This window comes from Trachemys scripta, chromosome 3 (assembly GCF_013100865.1).
Source record: "Trachemys scripta elegans isolate TJP31775 chromosome 3, CAS_Tse_1.0, whole genome shotgun sequence".
Classification (NCBI taxonomy): domain Eukaryota; kingdom Metazoa; phylum Chordata; order Testudines; family Emydidae; genus Trachemys; species Trachemys scripta.
Genome location: NC_048300.1, coordinates 143,352,833 through 143,372,263, shown reverse-complemented (window position 1 = coordinate 143,372,263; position 19,431 = coordinate 143,352,833). Strand labels below are relative to the sequence as shown.

General features: G+C 40.3%; 1 protein-coding gene across 1 annotated transcript in view; it reads left to right on the top strand.

Annotated features, from left to right (window-relative positions):
• Positions 1–6,131: 6,131 nt before the first annotated feature.
• SH3BGRL2 (SH3 domain binding glutamate rich protein like 2) overlaps positions 6,132–19,431 on the top strand; it is a 56,990-nt gene continuing 43,690 nt past the window's right edge. The window contains exon 1 of the mRNA XM_034766152.1: positions 6,132–6,434. Coding sequence (XP_034622043.1) covers positions 6,390–6,434 — 45 coding nt within the window. The 5' untranslated portion in view covers positions 6,132–6,389. The remainder of the gene's footprint in view (positions 6,435–19,431) is intronic.

Genomic DNA, 19,431 nt, shown 5'->3' with positions numbered 1-19,431 from the left:
CCTGCAGGACAAGTGCTATCAAAGTAACAGGAAAAAAATATACAAGAAGGTATAGCAAGAGGAGGTATCAGATGACTGACTAAAGGCAATAGTTGTACTAATCTTGAAGAAAGGAGACAGTGCTGATCCAAATAATTATAGAGTTATAAGCTCATTGCCAGTATGATGAAAGTAATTGTCAACAGATTAAGGCCAGTTTTAGAGGAAGTGTGCAACTTCTGACCAGGCCAAAGTCGCATTTATCGGATATTCACATTCTGACAGCTGATGGGGAAAAAAAGCAAGAATGGGGATTAAAGATGTTTACTGTTTTCATTGAGTTTACAAGGCATTTGATTCAGTTTGGAGGGAAGCATTATGGAAAGAAGCAAAATCATATGGCTTTCCAGATAAGATAATTGCAATTACAAAAGTTATGTACGAAGATTCCTGCAACTGCCATAAAAAATGGTGGAAAATAAAGCAACTGTTTCAAGTCAAAGTTTTGTGAAAGACAAGGGGAAACGGAATCACCATCACTTTTTTATCATGTTCTGAAACTGGACCTTAAGAATGTTAGACAAGTTGAAAGGTGTGACATTGGATGATCTAGAATTAGGCTCCTTGGTTTATGCAGATAACATTGTACAGCTAGGATGCACATTTGAATTAATGATGATAGTATTTACGAGCTTGGGAAATTGGTGTTTTCTATTTGGATTTCAATAAATGCCAAGAAGATGAAGTGGTTGCAGCTTGGAAAAGAGACAATAGGTAAAGTATTGAAATTCAGCAGCAGTGAAGTTGGGGGGGAGGGATAGCTCAGTGGTTTGAGCGTTGGCCTGCTAAACTCAGGGTTATGAGTTCAATCCTTGAGGGGGCCATTTAGGGATCTGGGGCAAAAATCTGTCTGGGGATTGGTCCTGCTTTGAGCAGTAGGTTGGACTAAATGACCTTCTGAGGGTCCTTTCCAACCCTGATATTCTAAGTTGTAAAACAAGCTGACTCTTACATGTACCTAGGAAGTTTGATCAGTGCCAACAGTTCCTTCAAGAAAAAGGTTAAAAGAAGATACACCTTAGCCACCAGTGCTGCACAGAAACTGATGAAATTATAGACTAATAAAAACATTACCTTTGGCACCAAAATAAAAATTTATCAAAACAGTGTACTAACAGTATTACTATATGGTCTGGAAGCAGTTGCATTACATGAAATAGACATCAGAATGCTGGAGTCAGTAGAGATGAGAATTCTTCAAAAACTGGCAGGCATAAGGTGGAATGATTTTAAGACAAATGAAGAAGTTAGAAGGAGAGTGGGATGTGAAATCAGGATATAGGATTGGCTACAACAAAAAAGATGAAGATGGTGAATACACTGCAGACAAACAGATGATAGGATGCCAAAGAAAATAATGCAAACACAGTTAAGCGACTGACCACTGATTAGATGGTGGGACACCGTATGCAGGGACATGACCAGGCTGGGTTTAAGGGAAGAACAAGCTATGGACAGGAATGAAAGGTGATGCTGTTCTGCTCCAGGTTTCTGCAAAGATGTTTTGGGATGAAGAGAGAGATATTTCTTCATTGCCCCTTCTCTAGAGCATTGGCCTGTACAAACAATCTTCAACCACAACTGGAATCGGCTCGTCAGCTACACATCTGCACATTCACTTCTACCATCCTCTGTTTCCCAGATATTTATTTTTGTGCCCTCTATTACATTTGTAGCAGCACAGTTTTGTTTAATCTTCCATAAAGTACTGGTAGAACAATGAATTATTTTTACCATGAAATCTTTTTTAAAACAATCATAGTTTACATTTTCAACTTGTCTCAGAATGCAAATATTTCAGCCTTCCCTGTAAACATGAAAAACTGCTCATAAATCATTTGAACAATATTTTCTTTTATGGCAAGTTTCTTACATTCAACCAAATGTTTCTGCCATTTGGTTTCCAAGCATCTAATGTTGTACATGGAATGAGAGTCTGCTACAGGATATGGACAGGAGTGGCTGCAGAAACTGACTTTAAGGGCTAGTCATGCAAAGGTTCTGCATTTATATGATTTCTTGGTGTAAAATTTCACATGGCTGCTAGCTGTTTCTCTCTAGAGAGTTCATAGTATCTCTGTATAGTGTACACACAGGCTAAAATGCAGATCTACATGATTATGTCTCTGTAATTTCTCAGTATAAAATTTCTTATACTTAACCATTGCGAGTTGAATATTCTTGGTCCCTTGTAGGATAGGATGTTTCATATGCATGGACTATAAAGAGAAATAAAAAGCAATCTGGATTTGCAATAGTTTTCAACCTATGGCTTGTAAAATTTTATACTGAGAAATTACAGACACAAGCCCTGTGAGTGGGCCCAAACTAATAGAAACTGATTGCAAAAATTGAGAATGTGACAATAGAAACACATTGAAATGAGGCATGCTCTTAATCAGAAGAGAGCAAAACATGGGAGAGATATTCCAGTGTGTATATTACAAAACTTTCAGGGCTAGTGATGCAGATGGATAATAAGAGAGAGAATAAAGGGGGATGAACTGTCAGGAATCGTTTGATCTCATGTCAAAAGTATTTGTGGCAGAGCAGACATAAGACCACTGTTCCCGTTCATTGCCTGCCTGATCACATCCATCACTTCTTTTCAATCGCTGCATTCAAGTCCCTAAAAAAATGTTATTTTTATCTGAAGTTGTACATGAAACACAGATTTCTTTTTAGCTTTCTCTCATTGCTGTAGGCACACATCAAAGTATTCATTTTAAATGGAAGATAAAGGCAGCATTTGTTTAACATCAGAAGATGGGCCCAGACAAAATCTCCATGTCTAACCCCCGCTCAGATATTGGGGTTGTCCAAACTTACTTAAGCCCAACTCTATTTACAGTAAGACATTAAAAAAAAACCTATGCAATTTAAACCAGCTCACAATATAATACCATGATTTATAATTAATATCCCTAAAAATAGAAAGAAAATGCTGACTATAAAAACCAAAATGTCAGCAATAATCCAGATGCACTTTCAGAATATTTGAATACAGCATTTAAAAGGTTTTAAGAGCCTTAAAGTACTCAAGAATATTTTATGTGGAAAGTCCTCTAACTTCTTAGTAATGTTGCCTGAGGCTACCTAAACAAATAGAACAAGCTTTTCTCTTCCCGTAGCTTCTCTTCCCATGGTGAGTTTATTGCAGCTCTGTAATGCAATGATGCAACATGAACTCTTTGATATATTTTAAAAGACAGACATGAAACTGGAGGAAAAAAATAATGGATATGAGATATGTGGCTTTGGAACTTAGCAAATAATAGAAGAAACCTTAATATAAGAGAAAAATCTTACAGTATTTTGCTGCCAGACTTTAGTAGCATGTTAGCATTTTAAAATTTTCTATTTCCTTACTGCATTCTTTCCAAATATACAATAGTTTAATTGGATTCAATTCCTGGCTCTGTTAAACAATCTGACTGAGCACATATTAGGACTCGTGAGAGGCGCTGAGTGACCTCAGCTTCAGTTTACTCAAATCAGAGTTAAGAACACTCAGCACCCCACAGAATTGGACTCATAATCTCTCTGTACCTCAGTTTCCCTATCTGTAAAATGAGATTAATAATACTTCTCTCCCTCACAGCAGCGTTGGAAGGCTAGAGTCACTAATATTTGTAAAACATTATGAGATCTTCAAATGGAAGATGCTGTATTCATTAGGCCTGATTTGGCCTGTTGTACTTTACCAATAAATATTTAGTATGGCCAGACTAGGAATATCAGGATAAAATACTGAATAGAGAACATTTAGGTGAGATATTAAGCTAAATAATTTTCCAAAGTGAAATCTATTAGATTGTAGAATCAGGTGGGAAGTCATAGAAGTTCCACCCTTAAAACCAGTCTGGAACACCACTGGAAGACAGAATGTAGAAAACAATCCTGCATTGAAAGGAGAGTGGACTAATCTGTGTAATGGGTAATGTCCATCAGATTCTTATGACCACCACCCTGCCATCAAGAAATGTTAACAAATTGTTCCTGGTTATACAACAACTAACCATAATTAAAGTTTTGGCTCCTTTGGGCCCTCTGCTGGCTCTTCAACAGCAGTTACCCAGTAACTGTTGTGTGATGGGTTTCAGAGTAGCAGCCGTGTTAATCTGTATCCGCAAAAAGAACAGGAGTACTTGTGGCACCTTAGAGACCAGCAAATTTATTTGAGCATAAGCTTTCATGGGCTACAGCCCACTTCATCAGATGCATAGAATGGAACATATAGTAAGAAGATATATATACATACAGAGAACATGAAAAGATGGAAGTTGCCAATACCAACTCTAAGAGGCTAATTAATAAAGATGAGCTATTATCAGCAGGAGGAAAAAAAACTTTTGTAGTGATAATCAAGATGGCTCATTCCAGACAGTTGACAAGAAGGTGTGAGGATACTTAACATGGGAAAATAGATTCAATTTGTGTAATGACCCAGCCACTCCCAGTCTCTATTCAAGCCCAAGTTAATGGTATCAACTTTGCAAAGTAATTCTAGTTCAGCAGTTTCTCGTTGGAGTCTGTTTTTGAAGTTTTCTGTTGCAAAATTGCCACCTTTAAGTCTGTTACTGAGTGACCAGAGAGACTGAAGTGTTCTCCTGCTGGTTTTTGAATGTTATGATTCCTGATGTCAGATTTGTGTCCATTTATTCTTTTGTGTAGAGTCTGTCCAGTGTGGCCAATGTACATGGCAGAGGAGCATTGCTGGCACATGATGGCATATATTACATTGGTAGATATGCAGGTGAACAAGCCCCTGATGGCATGGCTGATGTGATTATGTCCTATGATGGTGTCATTTGAATAGATAGGTGGACAGAGTTGACATCGGGCTTTGTTGCAAGGATAGGTTCCTGGGTTAGTGTTTTTGTTGTGTGGTTGCTGGTGAGTATTTGCTTCAGGTTGGGGGGCTGTCTGTAAGCGAGGACTGGTCTGTCTCCCAAGATCTGTGAGAGTGAGGGATCATCTCTCAGGATAGGTTGTAGATCTTTGGTGATACGCTGGAGAGGTTTTAGGTGGGGGCTGAAGGTGACTGCTAGAGGCGTTCCGTTATTTTCTTTGTTGGGCCTGTCCTGTAGTAGGTGACTTCTGGGTACTCTTCTGGCTCTGACAATCTGTTTTTTCACTTCAGCAGGTGGGTACTGTAGTTTTAAGAATGCTTCATAGAGATCTTGAAAAGCTTCAGAAACAGACTCCAACGAGAAACTGCTGAACTAGAATTAATTTGCAAACTAGATACCATTAACTTGGGCTTGAATAGAGACTGGGAGTGGCTGGGTCATTACACAAATTGAATCTATTTCCCCATGTTAAGTATCCTCACACCTTCTTGTCAACTGTCTGGAATGGGCCATCTTGATTATCACTACAAAAGTTTTATTTTCTCCTGCTGATAATAGCTCATCTTAATTAATTAGCCTCTTAGAGTTCGTATTGGCAACTTCCACCTTTTCATGTTTTCTGTATGTATATATATATTTTCTTACTATATGTTCCATTCTATGCATCTGATGAAGTGGGCTGTAGCCTATGAAAGCTTATGCTCAAATAAATTTGTTAGTCTCTAAGGTGCCACACTTGGCATGTAGGCAAAACTCAATGGGAAAGAAGCCCTTATTACGGATGTACTTTAATAATGCTGCGGATTAAAACAAGCTATTAGGCACTGTGGCCTGTATCTTCAGAAATGGTCCTTACTTGCCTCTGTTCCACTGTTGATTTGCTAGGGTAGCTAGCTCATTGGCCATAAATAACTGGGGTGACCAGCATGCCGGGCACACTGTGGTACTGAGCCCCCCAACTCAGGCCCAAGTCAATGGGAGCTGCGGGTGTGCTACATGATCCCTGGGAATCAGTGTCCCCTCTGGGGGGGCACCAGAATTTGAAGACAGCCAGAATTAGAGGCTACTAAGTAGGTTGTTCCCCATTAATCTACTTGACCTGTCGCCCCCCCCCCCCCCCCCCCCCCCTCTGGGAGGTGCAGGTTGCCCCCTGGAAACACATCCACCAGCTGGCAGAGCCGCAGCACTACAATTCCCAGCAATCATTGCGCACCCTCCCTTTCCCCCCTTCTGCTTTCATCTCCTGCCTCCCGCTAAGCTCTGGGTGTCTGAGCTGCGCTGCTGCTGCCCAGGCGAAGCGGGAGTCCCCAGGCGAACGCTGTGCTGTAGCTGCTAGAGCGTCTGGGCTTCAGCGGGGTGAGCAAGGCGGGCTAGGTCCTGCAAGTAACCCCCCCCCCCCCCCAGCTCGCAGCAGCGGCTTACAGCTGCAGGAGTGGGAGCTCCCTTAACCCTTTCACGGCTCCCCTTGGCTGGAGAGAAGCGGCGAATGAAGTGAGGATGATTATCCGGGTGTTCATCGCATCCTCCTCCTGCTCGGTGGCGGTGAGTGATGGGGGCGTGGGAGGCGCACCTGGAGGTGCAGAGGGGCAGGCGATAGCTGAGGCCAGCTGGCTGCTTGGGATCCCGAGCCACCCACGCTGCTATCGCTAAAGCTGGCTGGGGGTTGGCTTTTCCCGGCTGCAAACATTCAGCGCAGGAGAGAAACACACAACTCTGCCGCTCATCAAGTGTTTGGAAATTCCAAGGAACCACTTGGATTTGGGTGCTGCTAATTGCTTAGGGGACCTCTACATTTCAGATAGTAGTTCGTGGTGAACAGGGGTGCCTTTGTTGATGAGATTTGGTGGGGTGGAGTAAGAAAAGAGGTCTCAAATTTGAGCTATAAATTCCTTGTTTATTTGCGAAACTACAGTATCTGAGGAACTGCCTCATACAAGAATTATTGTTCTTTTTAACCTCTGAGGATAGGACAAGAAGCAATGGGCTTAAATTGCAGCAAGGGTGGTTTAGGTTGGTCATTAGGGAAAAACTTCCTGTCAGGGTGTTTAAGCACTGAAATAAATTGGAGCCAAAGACCTCTCGAGGTCTCTTCCAGTTCTACCATTCTATGATTCCCATAATTTAGTTTAAAAGCAAGCAGAACAGGATACCTGCTTGGTGGTGGTGGTGTTTTTTTTTTTTTTTTTTTTTTTAAACAAAGTGCATTTCCTAGTTTTATTATAAGAGTATTGCTGTGATCGATTGTTTCCTCTTTCCTAGCACAAGTTCTTATCATGGAACAGCCCTGCCTGTTGTTATTCCACCATTTCCATGCTAAACTTGATTTAGACTAAAATGCGTTAGCATTAACTGTAGCATTGCTTCCAACATTATTATACTTGCAGGGCCGGCTCCAGGGTTTTGGCCGTCCCAAGCAGCCAAAAAAATAAATAAAAAAAGCTGCGATCGTGATTTGCGGTGGCAATTCGGTGGAAGGTCCTTCGCTCCCAGCGGGAGTGAGGGACCGTCCACCGAATTGCCGCCGAATAGCTGGAGGTGCCGTCCCCTCCCGAGCGGCTGCCCCAAGCACCTGCTTGCCAAGCTGGTCCCTGGAGCCAGCCCTGTATACTTGGTTGTAGTCAGTTTTCATCTAGCACTGGCATACGAAAACTTTACTGTGAGAGAAAATTTATTTATGCTGTCCCACTTATTTTTTGTTTTTTAAAATCAGCCTGCCTGCTTTAAAATAAAAGGTATCTAAAATGTGCAGGGGGGTCTGGGGCCATGTGTGTGTGCTTGGAAAAAAATAAAATGATTTAAGAAAGTATAACAAAATTGGTGAGCTGACACTTAAAAAACATTATCTTAACTCTTCCTTAAGTTACTGATGAGATTTCTTGAGTAAAGTAGCCTAGTTTTACCACGGTTAGTCACGTCCCATGGATAGAGAAGGGGAGTCTTGCAACAGCATTGCTTTAGTCTGAAATATGTGTTTTTCCTCAGGGCACTGTAACAAACAAAATAAATTCTACTGATAATTACAAATTACTGGAGTCTTTTAGAAAACCCTACAGACCAACCTCAGGACAAAGGCATATCTGTAAGTTAACAAGTATTTTGAAGTGGGCACAACTCTTTCCTTGAATTAAATTTTGAAGGGCATCAATCATTATGTCCTTTGATTGATAGTAGCTGAAGTCCTTAGTTTCCTCTTGGTTAATTAATTATGCATGTGACCTATAAATATCTATATTCCTATTTAAAGTGACAGCTTATATTTCCATGAAGACAATCTGAATGTAAATGCTCATCTGAATGTGTTCTTTAATGAGAAACATCAGAGAGCTTCAGATATAATTGGTATACTTTATGCTTGAGCAGTGCTATTACTGGCATTCTTATTTTTTTGTTTGTTTGTAGAGAGACAGTGGACTTTGTTCCTGACTGAAGGTTTGTGTATTCTCTTCCTTTGGTCTTTTATTGCACACTATTTGTGTTCAGGTCAGTGGCATGGTGACAGGTTTGTCGTCTGATACAGTTTGTCATGAAGTGCTTGGAATGCTTAGTAGTTGCATACTTACAGCTAATACAAACTAATTATCCATTTCAGTAGCATATTTAGCAAATACAGAATCTCTTGAGAACTTTAACAGAACATGTTCACTGAGCATTCATCATAGAAACACTCCCTCCCATTAACTGTCAGTCAGTTCATATTGTAGTTTCTCATATTTATTTCAAACAATAATGACCTATTTGAGCTTTTTTTTTGGGGTGGGGGGGAGCTAGAGGAGGAGAAGCTTGATCCAGTAATCACTAGCTAGAATAGTTAAGAATAAGAATGGCTAAAGGTCCATCTAGTCCAGTATCCTGTCTTCTGGCATTGGCCACTGTTAGGTGCTTCAGAGGCAATGAACAGAACAGGTAATCATCAAGTGATCCATCCCCTGTCACCTATTCCCAGTTTCAGGCAAACAGGGTAGGGATGGATGGGCTAATCTAGCTAGTTATTACCTGACTGACAAACAAGTTAATTTTTACACCAAGATCAGCAGCAGTTAGAGATTCCCTACCATTACCGTGCCATCCCAGTTCTGTGGTTGAAGTGTAGTTTAATTTTCATGTCAATTCATCCACTGGCTTTTCTGCTTTGGTTGCCAGCAGTAGGGCCAATTGTGATGGTGACTTACATCAGTGGTCTCGGCAGGAGGAGTTTTTTTTTTTTTTTTTTGCTTTGGCAAAAATGGTAGAGTTGGCGCGGCAGGGGGTGCTTGCTCAAAATTTTTTTACTGATAGTGTTGTGCGGTCAAAAAAGTTTGGAGACCACTGACTTAGATGACATGGACCATTAGTACTGGACTGAGACCACCAACTCACTTCATATAGGCTATTGTACAGCCATCTGAGAGGAAAGACTTTCATTTGTTACTATCCTTGGCCAGAATAGAATAGGTGACATAGAGGGGAAAGGCAGTACAACCCATTACCAATTCCCTGCATTAGTAATACTGTACTCTAAAACAGTGAAGTTTTAAAACTTATTTCTTGATGTTTTAGAAGACCATTGTAGAATCAGGTATCAGAGAAGGGAAAGACCAGCTAGGGCAGGGGTCGGCAAACTCTGGCACGCGGCTCGCCAGGGTAAGCACCCTGGTGGGCCAGGCCAGTTAGTTTACCTGCCGCGTCAGCAGGTTCGGCCGATTGTGGCTCCCACTGGCCACGGTTCGCCGCTCCAGGCCAATGGGGGCTGCGGGAAGCCGGGGCCAGCACATCCCTTGCCAGCACAGCGCCACTTCCCGCAGCCCCTATTGGCCTGGAGCCCTGAACCTGCCGGCGCGGCAGGTAAACAAACTGGCCCGGCCTGCCAGGGTGCTTACCCTGGCGAGCTGCGTGCCAGAGGTTGCCGACCCCTGAACTAGGTCATGTCCATCATCTTCCAAGTGCATGGAAAGCTTAGCCTGCATCTTCTCCTGTGCAATTCAGGACACAGCATTATCTCCCTGTTTGCCAGGGGCATTAGAAAATAATGAAACAACACATCTCCAGAACCCCACACCAACAGGTCTGGAAGGAACTGACGGTTTGGTTTCCACTCCTTATGACCGCTTGGGTGAAGCTGTAGGACATCCATACGTGTAGGACTGTTCTCTCAAGTGCATTTGCTAGTGCTTTGTCCAATCAAGTTTTACATGTCTTAGGCAATGCTTCTTCCACCATTCTGCCTAGAAAATTATTACTGCCCTTCTGTTCTGCTGCGGATGTACACCTCTACCCCGATATAACGCGACCCGATATAACACGTATTTGGATATAACGCGGTAAAGCAGCGCTCTGGGGGGGCGGGGCTGCGCCCTCCGGCGGATCAAAGCAAGTTCGATATAATGCGGTTTCACCTATAATTCGGTAAGATTTTTTTTAGCTCCCAAGGACAGCATTATATCGGGGTAGAGGTGTACTATCTTCTCTTTCTGTTCCATTGTTTGTAGATAAACTAGTTCTATTTAATATTAAATCATGCTAGTATGTCATTCATCGGAATGTTGATTAGTAAGAAAAGACTCAGATGGCTTGGACATGTCAAGTGAATGCTGGATTACAGGATCCCAAAGCATGTGCTATACTCTGAAGCTCGAGAAGTATTTAAAATAGAGGCAGACCACTGTGCAGATTTCAGGATGCTTGCAAAGATGATTTAGTATCCTTTGGAATTCTTTGGATGATTGGGAAAGGAGTGAAGAATGTCACGCTGGCTAGCGGCATCAGCTTGTATGTAGATAGATGGAGCAAGGCATTGTGAAGCAGACTGAATTGGGGTTTGTGATGACCAGTGTCAGAAGAGGAAAGAATCTGCTGCTCGGATTGAGAGCATCGTTAGGCCACACCACGCACTATCTGTGGACGGGACTGTCACTCATGCATCGGACTCAGCAGCCATCAAAGAACTCATTGGCGCATACACTATGCTCTGTAAAGAGTGATGGTGACATTGATTGAATTCTATTTACAATGTGAGCAAATTAAGATTTTTTTTGTTATATTTGCAATTTTCATAATGCATATCTGAAATAGGAGTGTCAACAAAAGGAAATATGCAAGCATAAGAAGTTACAAAGAAATATCTTTAGACATTGAGTCTTAAATTAGTGACTGATTCCTTAGAAGTACCTTAGATTGAAATGTACTCTCTCTTCTTTGACTGGCACTTGATTTGGAGCAAAGATGCTACATATAAATATAATGTAATGTGGATGTTTCCATGCCTGTGTTGTAGTACTGACTAGGGGATGGGCAGTTTTTGAAAATGCAAAACATTATGACTAGCTGGTATTTGCAGATATACAAATAAAATAGTTTTTTTCACAGTTATGCAAAATCCAAGGGCTGAATTCTGATATACCATCATTTTTAAATGTGTGTGATTTGTTTAAGAAATGTATACCTTTACTACCTGTTCCTTAACAGTGCACTGCTTTGTACCAGAGGCAAAATTCTGAGCTCTGTAAATCGGGAATAACTCCACTGATGTCAAATAGATTTACATGGTATCAGAATCTGGCCCATTGTAGCTATATTTATAACATTTAGATCAATGTTCTGTAACAAGGCGTGTGGTATGACTGTTTTGTTTTTCATTTCTTAACCTCACTACTGGAATTTTGGTTAAATTACTAGTTTATTTAAAAAAAAAAAAGATTTAGCGAGCCTCCTATACTGGGCTTGGTTTCTTTGTTATCTACCCAGCAATGTCTTGCCAATACTCTAACAGAGAGACTTAACAAACCTTCTTCCTCTTTAGCCTGTGATAAATCTGGTGTGAATGTGCTTGCATGGAAGGCAGGGTGAAGGACAGGGGAATCAATCATCTTATTTTCATTTAAACTAACCCCCTGTATGCTAACCATGAGGAGTGGTGACATTGCTTGGCAAGTATAATGGTCCAAGTTTACTCCAGTATAATTCCTTTGACATCTTCAGAATTATACCCAGGTTGAATTAAGTGCAATGAGCTGGAAATGTCTCTGAAAAATATACTAACCATTGCTAGCACAGTGTTCCCTTTGTTTAGATGTATCCTCACTGTTTTTTTTTCTTTCTTTCTTTTTAAATCCCTGACATGTGCAATCTGACCTAATCCAAAGAAAAGAAAAATGGTCTGTCTATAAATATATGTAGGAGTTCGAGGGATAAGCCCTCTTGGGGAGGGATGGGGAAATGGTATTCAGCGAGAAGTTGAGCACCAGAAGCAGCAGAGAAAATACCTCAACACTCAATTTTGGTGTTCGAATCCCAAGACTTCTCGAGCACATCACTGTTTCTAGCCCTGCGTATGGTTGATGATGAACTGTAATAGCTCTGATGGCTTTATTTTATTACAAAACCTGTAGATGCAAATGCTTCATGAATTTAAAAATATCCAGTAAAACACCTTTACTTGGAATGTAAATATTCCTTTCAATGTTTGCACCACACAGTCCCGTAACAGTGCTTGTGGGCACTATAGGAAACCCTAAGGCCTTGGCCAGACTAAAATAAAAGTTTTAAAAAATACCCTAGTGTAGACAGGACAAGTTGTAGTTTAACATGTTTGAGCTGGTGCAGTTGAAACCCAATGGGAAACGTCGTAAAGACAGCCTAGCAAGTTTTTGCTGGCCCTGCCACCTCTTGCTTCTTCACCCTATACTTCTGTCCCTTCAGGGGAAGATGTCCTGAACTCAGTGTGCTAATTTACAGGCCTGAGGCAGTGAGTTTTACCTTTGTGTGTATTTTTATCAATAGAAGAAAAGGTGACGGTTGCTATTGTAAAAAAGTTTTTATTTTTTCCTAGCAGTGGTTTAGTGTCTGTGTGCCAGAAAACACCTGTTCTGACTTTTCACCAAATAATTCTAGGGGACTAGAATTTGATCTTTCTTTTGCTTTACTTTTACGAAAAACCTATATTTTTGTCCACATGTTGTTTGTAGTATGATGAAAATTAGTTGAAGATTTGAAGATGTAAACAATTCTTCACAGCTTTAGTTACCTTGGACTAATCAGGAACCTGGCTCTATGTACCCTCTGTGTCTGGGATGCCCACTGACAACATGCACAGAGGAGTTGCAAGATTGGGCCTCAGCTTGGTATGATTTCATTAAACAGATTCCAAAATATTGGAGAAAGTGTTTAACAATTATTTAAACTAATGTAATTCTCCTCTGTGGTAACAATTTATTGTAATAGAGCCATGTTCTTTCTCTACGTCTTTTTAAATTAAGCAGAATAATATTAAAGTGAAATTTATTAAAATAATGAAATCCAGAGATTTATTCCACCTGGTGTGCAATACAACATTTAAAAATAATTTCTCACTTTGGAATTTTGTATGCTTTCATACGTTGCGAAAACCACTGTGTTGAAAATGAATTGTATCTGCTAAATTACAAGCTCTATTCAGCCACATACGCTATCAACGCTTGCGGGAGGGGAATGGAATGACACCAACATAAAAAAAGAATAGGCTTTGATAACAGTGATTAGAAGCTGGACTTTGATTTTTTTTTTACCAATGTGTAATTAAGATAATTATGGATTTTTTTTTTTGTAGGAAACCTGATAGCACTGTAGTAATTACAGTATTACCATTATGTTTTTTCTATTATAAAGACTGGTTTGGAGAGATTGCTATCTTAGCTGTTAAGTTTTAGCTTGTTGCAGTTTTACATATAAATTTTAAGTGCAGATTAACTGGAATTTTTTTCCGTTTCCTGAGTTGGATTTTTAACAAAGTGGATATTCTAGTATTTTACAATGAAATTTGACCCAACTTGCTCCAAATGATTTAGACAATATTGTGTGTTATGAAGAAACACATAATCTCTCCATATTAAGGCTGAAGTTAGTTTCTCGTGATAAACCTGGATTTTCAACTCCTCTCTAATTTCTCCAAAACATTGTACCCCAATTTTTTTAAATCACAGAATAGTTTTTATTGAAAAATCATGAAAATAGTCTGAGAGGTTTTATTATTTACTTTCCAGAGATGATATTAATGCTTTTGTGCATCTTTCTATCCTAGAAACAGAATAGTCAAAATAAAAAATGATTTATTCTTTAGTGCTTGATAAGATTTCATTGGTTACCCTAATAATTTGGAGACGTCTACAACTTATTACACAAATACAATTGATCCTAAACAATTGTGATATATATTAAGTATATAGAGATACAAGGTGGGTGAGGTAATACCTTTTATTGGACTAACTTCTATTGATGCGGGAGACAAGCTTCTCACCAACAGAAGTTGGTCCAATAAAAGATATTACCTCACCCACCTGGCAAGTAACAGTTCTGCAATATTAAAATCAGGAAGAGACAACAATTTACACAAATCACTCCACTGACTTATTATTAAACCCCCAGAATATTGGGAGCATTCTGGGCTTATAGTTGAACCAGTAAAGTTCATATGCATTGACATTTTAATTTAAGGGCATCTTTCTATTAATGTTAGCAGGCTTTGGATCAACCACTAAAGGTGTGTCTGCACTGCAGCTGGCCTGTGCCTTTGGGCTTGGGCTATGGGGCTGTTTCATTGCTGTGTAGCTTCCGGGCTCTAGCCCGAGCTGTGGGAACCTCCCACCTTGCACGGTGCTAGAACCCAGGCTCCAGCCCAAGCCTGGAAGTCTATATAGCAATGAAACAGCCCTGCAGTCTGAACCTGTGAGCCTAAGTCAGCGGGCACGGGCTAGCTGTGGCTTTTTCCTTTGCTGTGTAGACGTACCCTAAGTGCTTAACTATTACCACATTTTGATAATTTAATATGAAATTGTACCTCTCCAATGTTTGTTCAGTTTCTTCTCAGTCTGTAGTATTACTTCCTGTCAGAATCTTTATTTAAAAAAAAAAAAAAGTGGATAGACTCCTGTGGGTAACTAAAGAACACAGCAAAATCTACATGAGGATATATAATCTATGATCTTTGCTTATCCTTGTAAGCAAAAGTCAGTAAAAGTAACAGTAGTAGTTGTAATAATGCTTCAAGGAGGCACTGTTCTGTTCTGATCATGTTCCCAAAAGTCCTTTTGAACATCTGTTTTGCTGTGACTTCTAGTGTGCTAAACTGCTTTATATTCAGATACGACTCCAATCTCTAGCAATTGTACAACAATATGTGCTTTCAAGGTTAGCCCTTTTCTCTGAATTCACTCAGTCTGGCATGATTGTGAAATGATAAAGAACAATTTTATACATTTTTAAAGATTGTTTCTTTAGCCGGTAGAACTAACAGTTCCATGAGACAATGGCCTAGCCCATGAATACACCTTTTTTTCACTAGTGGTCACCTTGGCCCCTTTATCGGCCAGCTGTGTCATATAAGTCTAGACACTTACTTCATTCTTTATTGTCACTACTGGCACTGTTTGTAGAATATCCTTAATCTATAAATCACCATGTTTGCTAACTGAATTTGATTTCAATGAGTAACACAAAATTGGATTAAAACAGTTAAGGTTACTGACATTTAGCATCCACAATGCAAATGTGAAAAATCAAGGAAAAGCAAAATTAAGATATTCAAATCACATTTGTTTTGGAAATTAAAAAATAATCCATAACACATTTCATTTGTTAGAAAGCAGCTGTGTAATCCAACTAAAACCCAAAGAGGTAAGAGAACCTGTAGCTGTGTTTGTATTCAGCATCAGGTTTACTTACTATAGTGACAGAAACTTAGGCTTTGATCCTGAAAGACTTCAGTGCTGCTTTGTGTGGGTACAAGAGTCTATCCACACGCAGCTCACTGCAGGCTTTGGTCTTAGATGTCTGGTTTTACTCCTATTACCCCCTGCAAAGCCAACAAAACCAAGAGAGTGAGTTGAATTCCATTCTATTTCATGGATCAATTGGATTGTGTGAAAGTTCTTATTAGCTACACCTAGGCAATCCTATTTAAAGGCATTTACTGGCTCAGAGGATCCATGAGCCAAAGTGCCTATTTGGGCAAAGCATTCTAAGCAGCACAAAAGTCAGCATTTTTCCTTTACCTAGTTTCAATATTTTAATTATTGAAACAAATTATTCTAAAACAAATTGTAGGCATGAATTACACTGAATGCAGAGTGCAGACATTTTGTTAAAGGAAAATATCAAGTTAATGTCAGACCTTCTGGGCTGCAATGTTTTACTGTGTTAAGTATCCACATCAGATTTTATCTTGATTTCCTCCTTACTGCAGCAGCGTCTTGACCGTCGTGTTAGCAAAAGATGGTGTAATAGCTGCTGTACCAGATACAGTAAGGCCCCGATACAAAGATCCTTGATGAATTCAGTGGGCTTTGAATCAGACCCCAATTGACTAAATACAGTGTTCACAGTATTGCATTGCAGCTTTCTGTGCCTAGTAATTAAACCTTAAGGGTATCTTATTTGTGTGTGTTTGTTTGGCAATGGCGGGGGAGGACGAGTTGAAAACTTGAGTGTTCTTCAAAAAACAAAATATCTTCAGTTTGTATTTTTGCTAATGTTTTATATTGCTATTCCGAAATGTGAAACTTGTGCAATGTTCTAGGCTCCAGCCTGAAAGCACCCTATTGATGTAATTTATAAATGTAATATAATGCCCCTGGGGTCAGTAGTGGGGATTGAACCAGATAGAAACGTTGAATCCTGTACTGTCTGAGCTAAACCACTCAGCTCTGTTAGGAAAAAAGGATGTACGAGACTCATAAGCCTTGGTGGTCCAGCAAACCACACCGAGTAAATGTGGGTTACAAAATCAGAAGTCCAGATCCAGCAAAGAGAATCAAATTTACTGCAGGACAATTATTAAGAGGGCAAGTGAAGTCTTAGAAGGGGATTGGGAACCAACAACTCCATTTCCAATTCTGGATTTTTCACTAATTTTTCACATGGCTTTGGGCAAATCAGGTAGCTTTTCTACATCTGTGTTCCCCTTGTAAAATCCCGATAAATAATGTTACAGGTTATGAACTAGCTTTTGATCATTTGAAATTTAAAAGGTGTGTGTGTGTGTCTCATGAAAAGCTGAAGGATGAACAGCTCTGTCTATTTGGAATCTGAGTCATCTAGACAGCATCTCTTTGAAATGCTTCTCCCTCCCCCTCCATGCACATCAAAAATATCAGAAATATCATTAGTCATGCAAAGGGAATCTGTTGTACTACAGGAGCCATAATAACTAGTTAATACACTGGATTATTATCTCTGTTTCTCATATTGATGATGATTAAATCACATTCCCTGTTACATCTTGCTGTGAAAATATTAAGCCATAACAGGAGATGTGATGAAGCCTTAGCAGAATCAGATGAACATATCTCTAGTTTAATACTGATTAACTGCAGACCCACCTCACCTTTCTTTATTCAGATTTATAAAATGACAGGAGGTGACAGTCCTAGCACTCCAGGTGGCATTTGCATTCATTTGTCTCCTATTTTGTTGCATTGCTATTTTGATATAAGCACAGATAAGAAACCATTGCAGAGTCCATCGTAAAGCCATGCAAATTTCTGATGCTCTTGTTACATTTGAGCCTGCAGTGACAGAGGCACTCGACCTATTTTTGCTTCTACTGCATTTCTTAGGTAAGGAAAGCATGTCTGATTCAAGGCAATTTCTATACCCATACTGGGGCTTTTATGTGACAGAAGTGTAATTTTACCAAAGCAGTTGCATTGACTCCCAGTCCCCTGTTGTAAGTGCAAGACAACACCACTCACCTATGTGCATCTTAGGAAAAAAGAGACATGAGAAGCTAAAAAACACCCCCCACCCCAGCAGTATTACATAACCATTCACTACCTAGCTAAACCAATGGTTACTTGCCATAGCAACTGCTGCACTACGTATGCCACAGGAGAGAGGCACTCTTTTCAAAACAGACATTCAAATAGCTTGAAACACCTTGGACATTTCAGAGTTTAAGGAAAAATATGATGCTCCACTTTCCACTATCTAATCTTTAATACAGAGGTGCGACCTTAGGAGGCCCCATATGGTATGGGGCAGCAGTCTTTCCATTTTTATTCTAAATAGGCTTTGACTCCCAGAAAGCTGCTGCAGTGTCACTTAGCCAGGCAGTTTGCCATAGCATAGTGCATACAGTTAGCTCTCTTCCTTAGCGATTTCTAATGTGCTTATTACTCCAGTATCTAATCTTATCTATCTATCTATCTATCTTTTTAAGAGCTCAAGTTATGGAGGGAGGGACAGCTCAGTGGTTTGAGCATTGGCTTGCTAAACCCAGCATTGTCAGTTCAATCCCTGAGGTGGCCATTTAGGGATTTGGGATAAAAATCTGTCTGGGAATTGGCCCTGCTTTGAGCAGGGGGTTGGACTAGATGACCTCCTGAGGTCCCTTCCCTCCGTTATTCAATGATTCTCTATGTTTGAATTGCTTTCAACAGAAAGTACAGTAACTCCTCACTTAACATTGTAGTTATGTTCCTGAAAAATGCGACTTTAAGCGAAACGATGTTAAGCAAATCCAATTTCCCCATAAGATTTAATGTAAATGAGGGGGTTAGGTTCCAGGGAAATTTTTTTCATCAGACAAAAGACATATATACTGTGTGATATATATATACACACACACACACACAGTATAAGTTTTAAACAAACAATTTAATACTGGTACACAGCGATGATGATTGTGAAGCTGGGTTGAGGTGGAAGAGTCAGAGGGTGGGATATTTCACAGGGAATGCCTTATTGCTAAATGATGAACTGATATTTGGCTGAGCCCTCAAGGGTTAACTCATTGTTAATGTAGCCTCACTCTACAAGACAGCAGGCATGGAGGGAGGGGAGAGAGAATCGCAGACAGACACACACACTGTGTGTGTGAGAGCGAGAGATGCACATTTCCCCTTTAAGTAGCTGACCCCAGTCTTAAGTACACCGCCTTGTTAATTAAATCAGCTTGCTGAGACCGCAGCTACTGCCTGGAAGCTCCCTCTGTCCTGAACCCTGTCGTGTGTACCCCCTGCTCTATGGAAATGGGGTAAGCAACTCCCTCCACACCCCAATAGTTCGAGCAGGGGGAAACCCTGACAGCTCCCCACTTCCTCCCTCCCCCCGTACAGCAAGCAGGAGGCTTCCCGGAGCAGCTCCAAGGCTGAGGGCAGCACATGGCAGTGGGGGGAGGGACAGCTGAACTGCTGGCAATTGGTAGCCTGCTGGGCAGCTGCAACACAGGGAACTTAGGGGAGCGGGGAGCTGATAGGGGGCTGCCAGTCCATCCTGATTCCAAGCCCCCACCAGCTAGCTCCAATGGGCTGTGTGACGTTGTGCAGTCTATATGGTTTTATAAAAACTTGATAATAAGTCAATATAATGTAACTGAGATAGTTTTAGAGAAAATACGGTAATAAGTGAATGTAAGTAACTGGGATATGCCTCATGCAAAAGGTCTCTTGTAAGGTATCATTACAAAGCTTATAATCTACTGAGTATGATCATCTGATTTGTAGAAATGTACCACTCTTGTATCTAAAACTAGAAATATAAAATGTAACTCTGAGGGCCTATTGTAATTGTGTAAAGTGTGGACCATTAATGA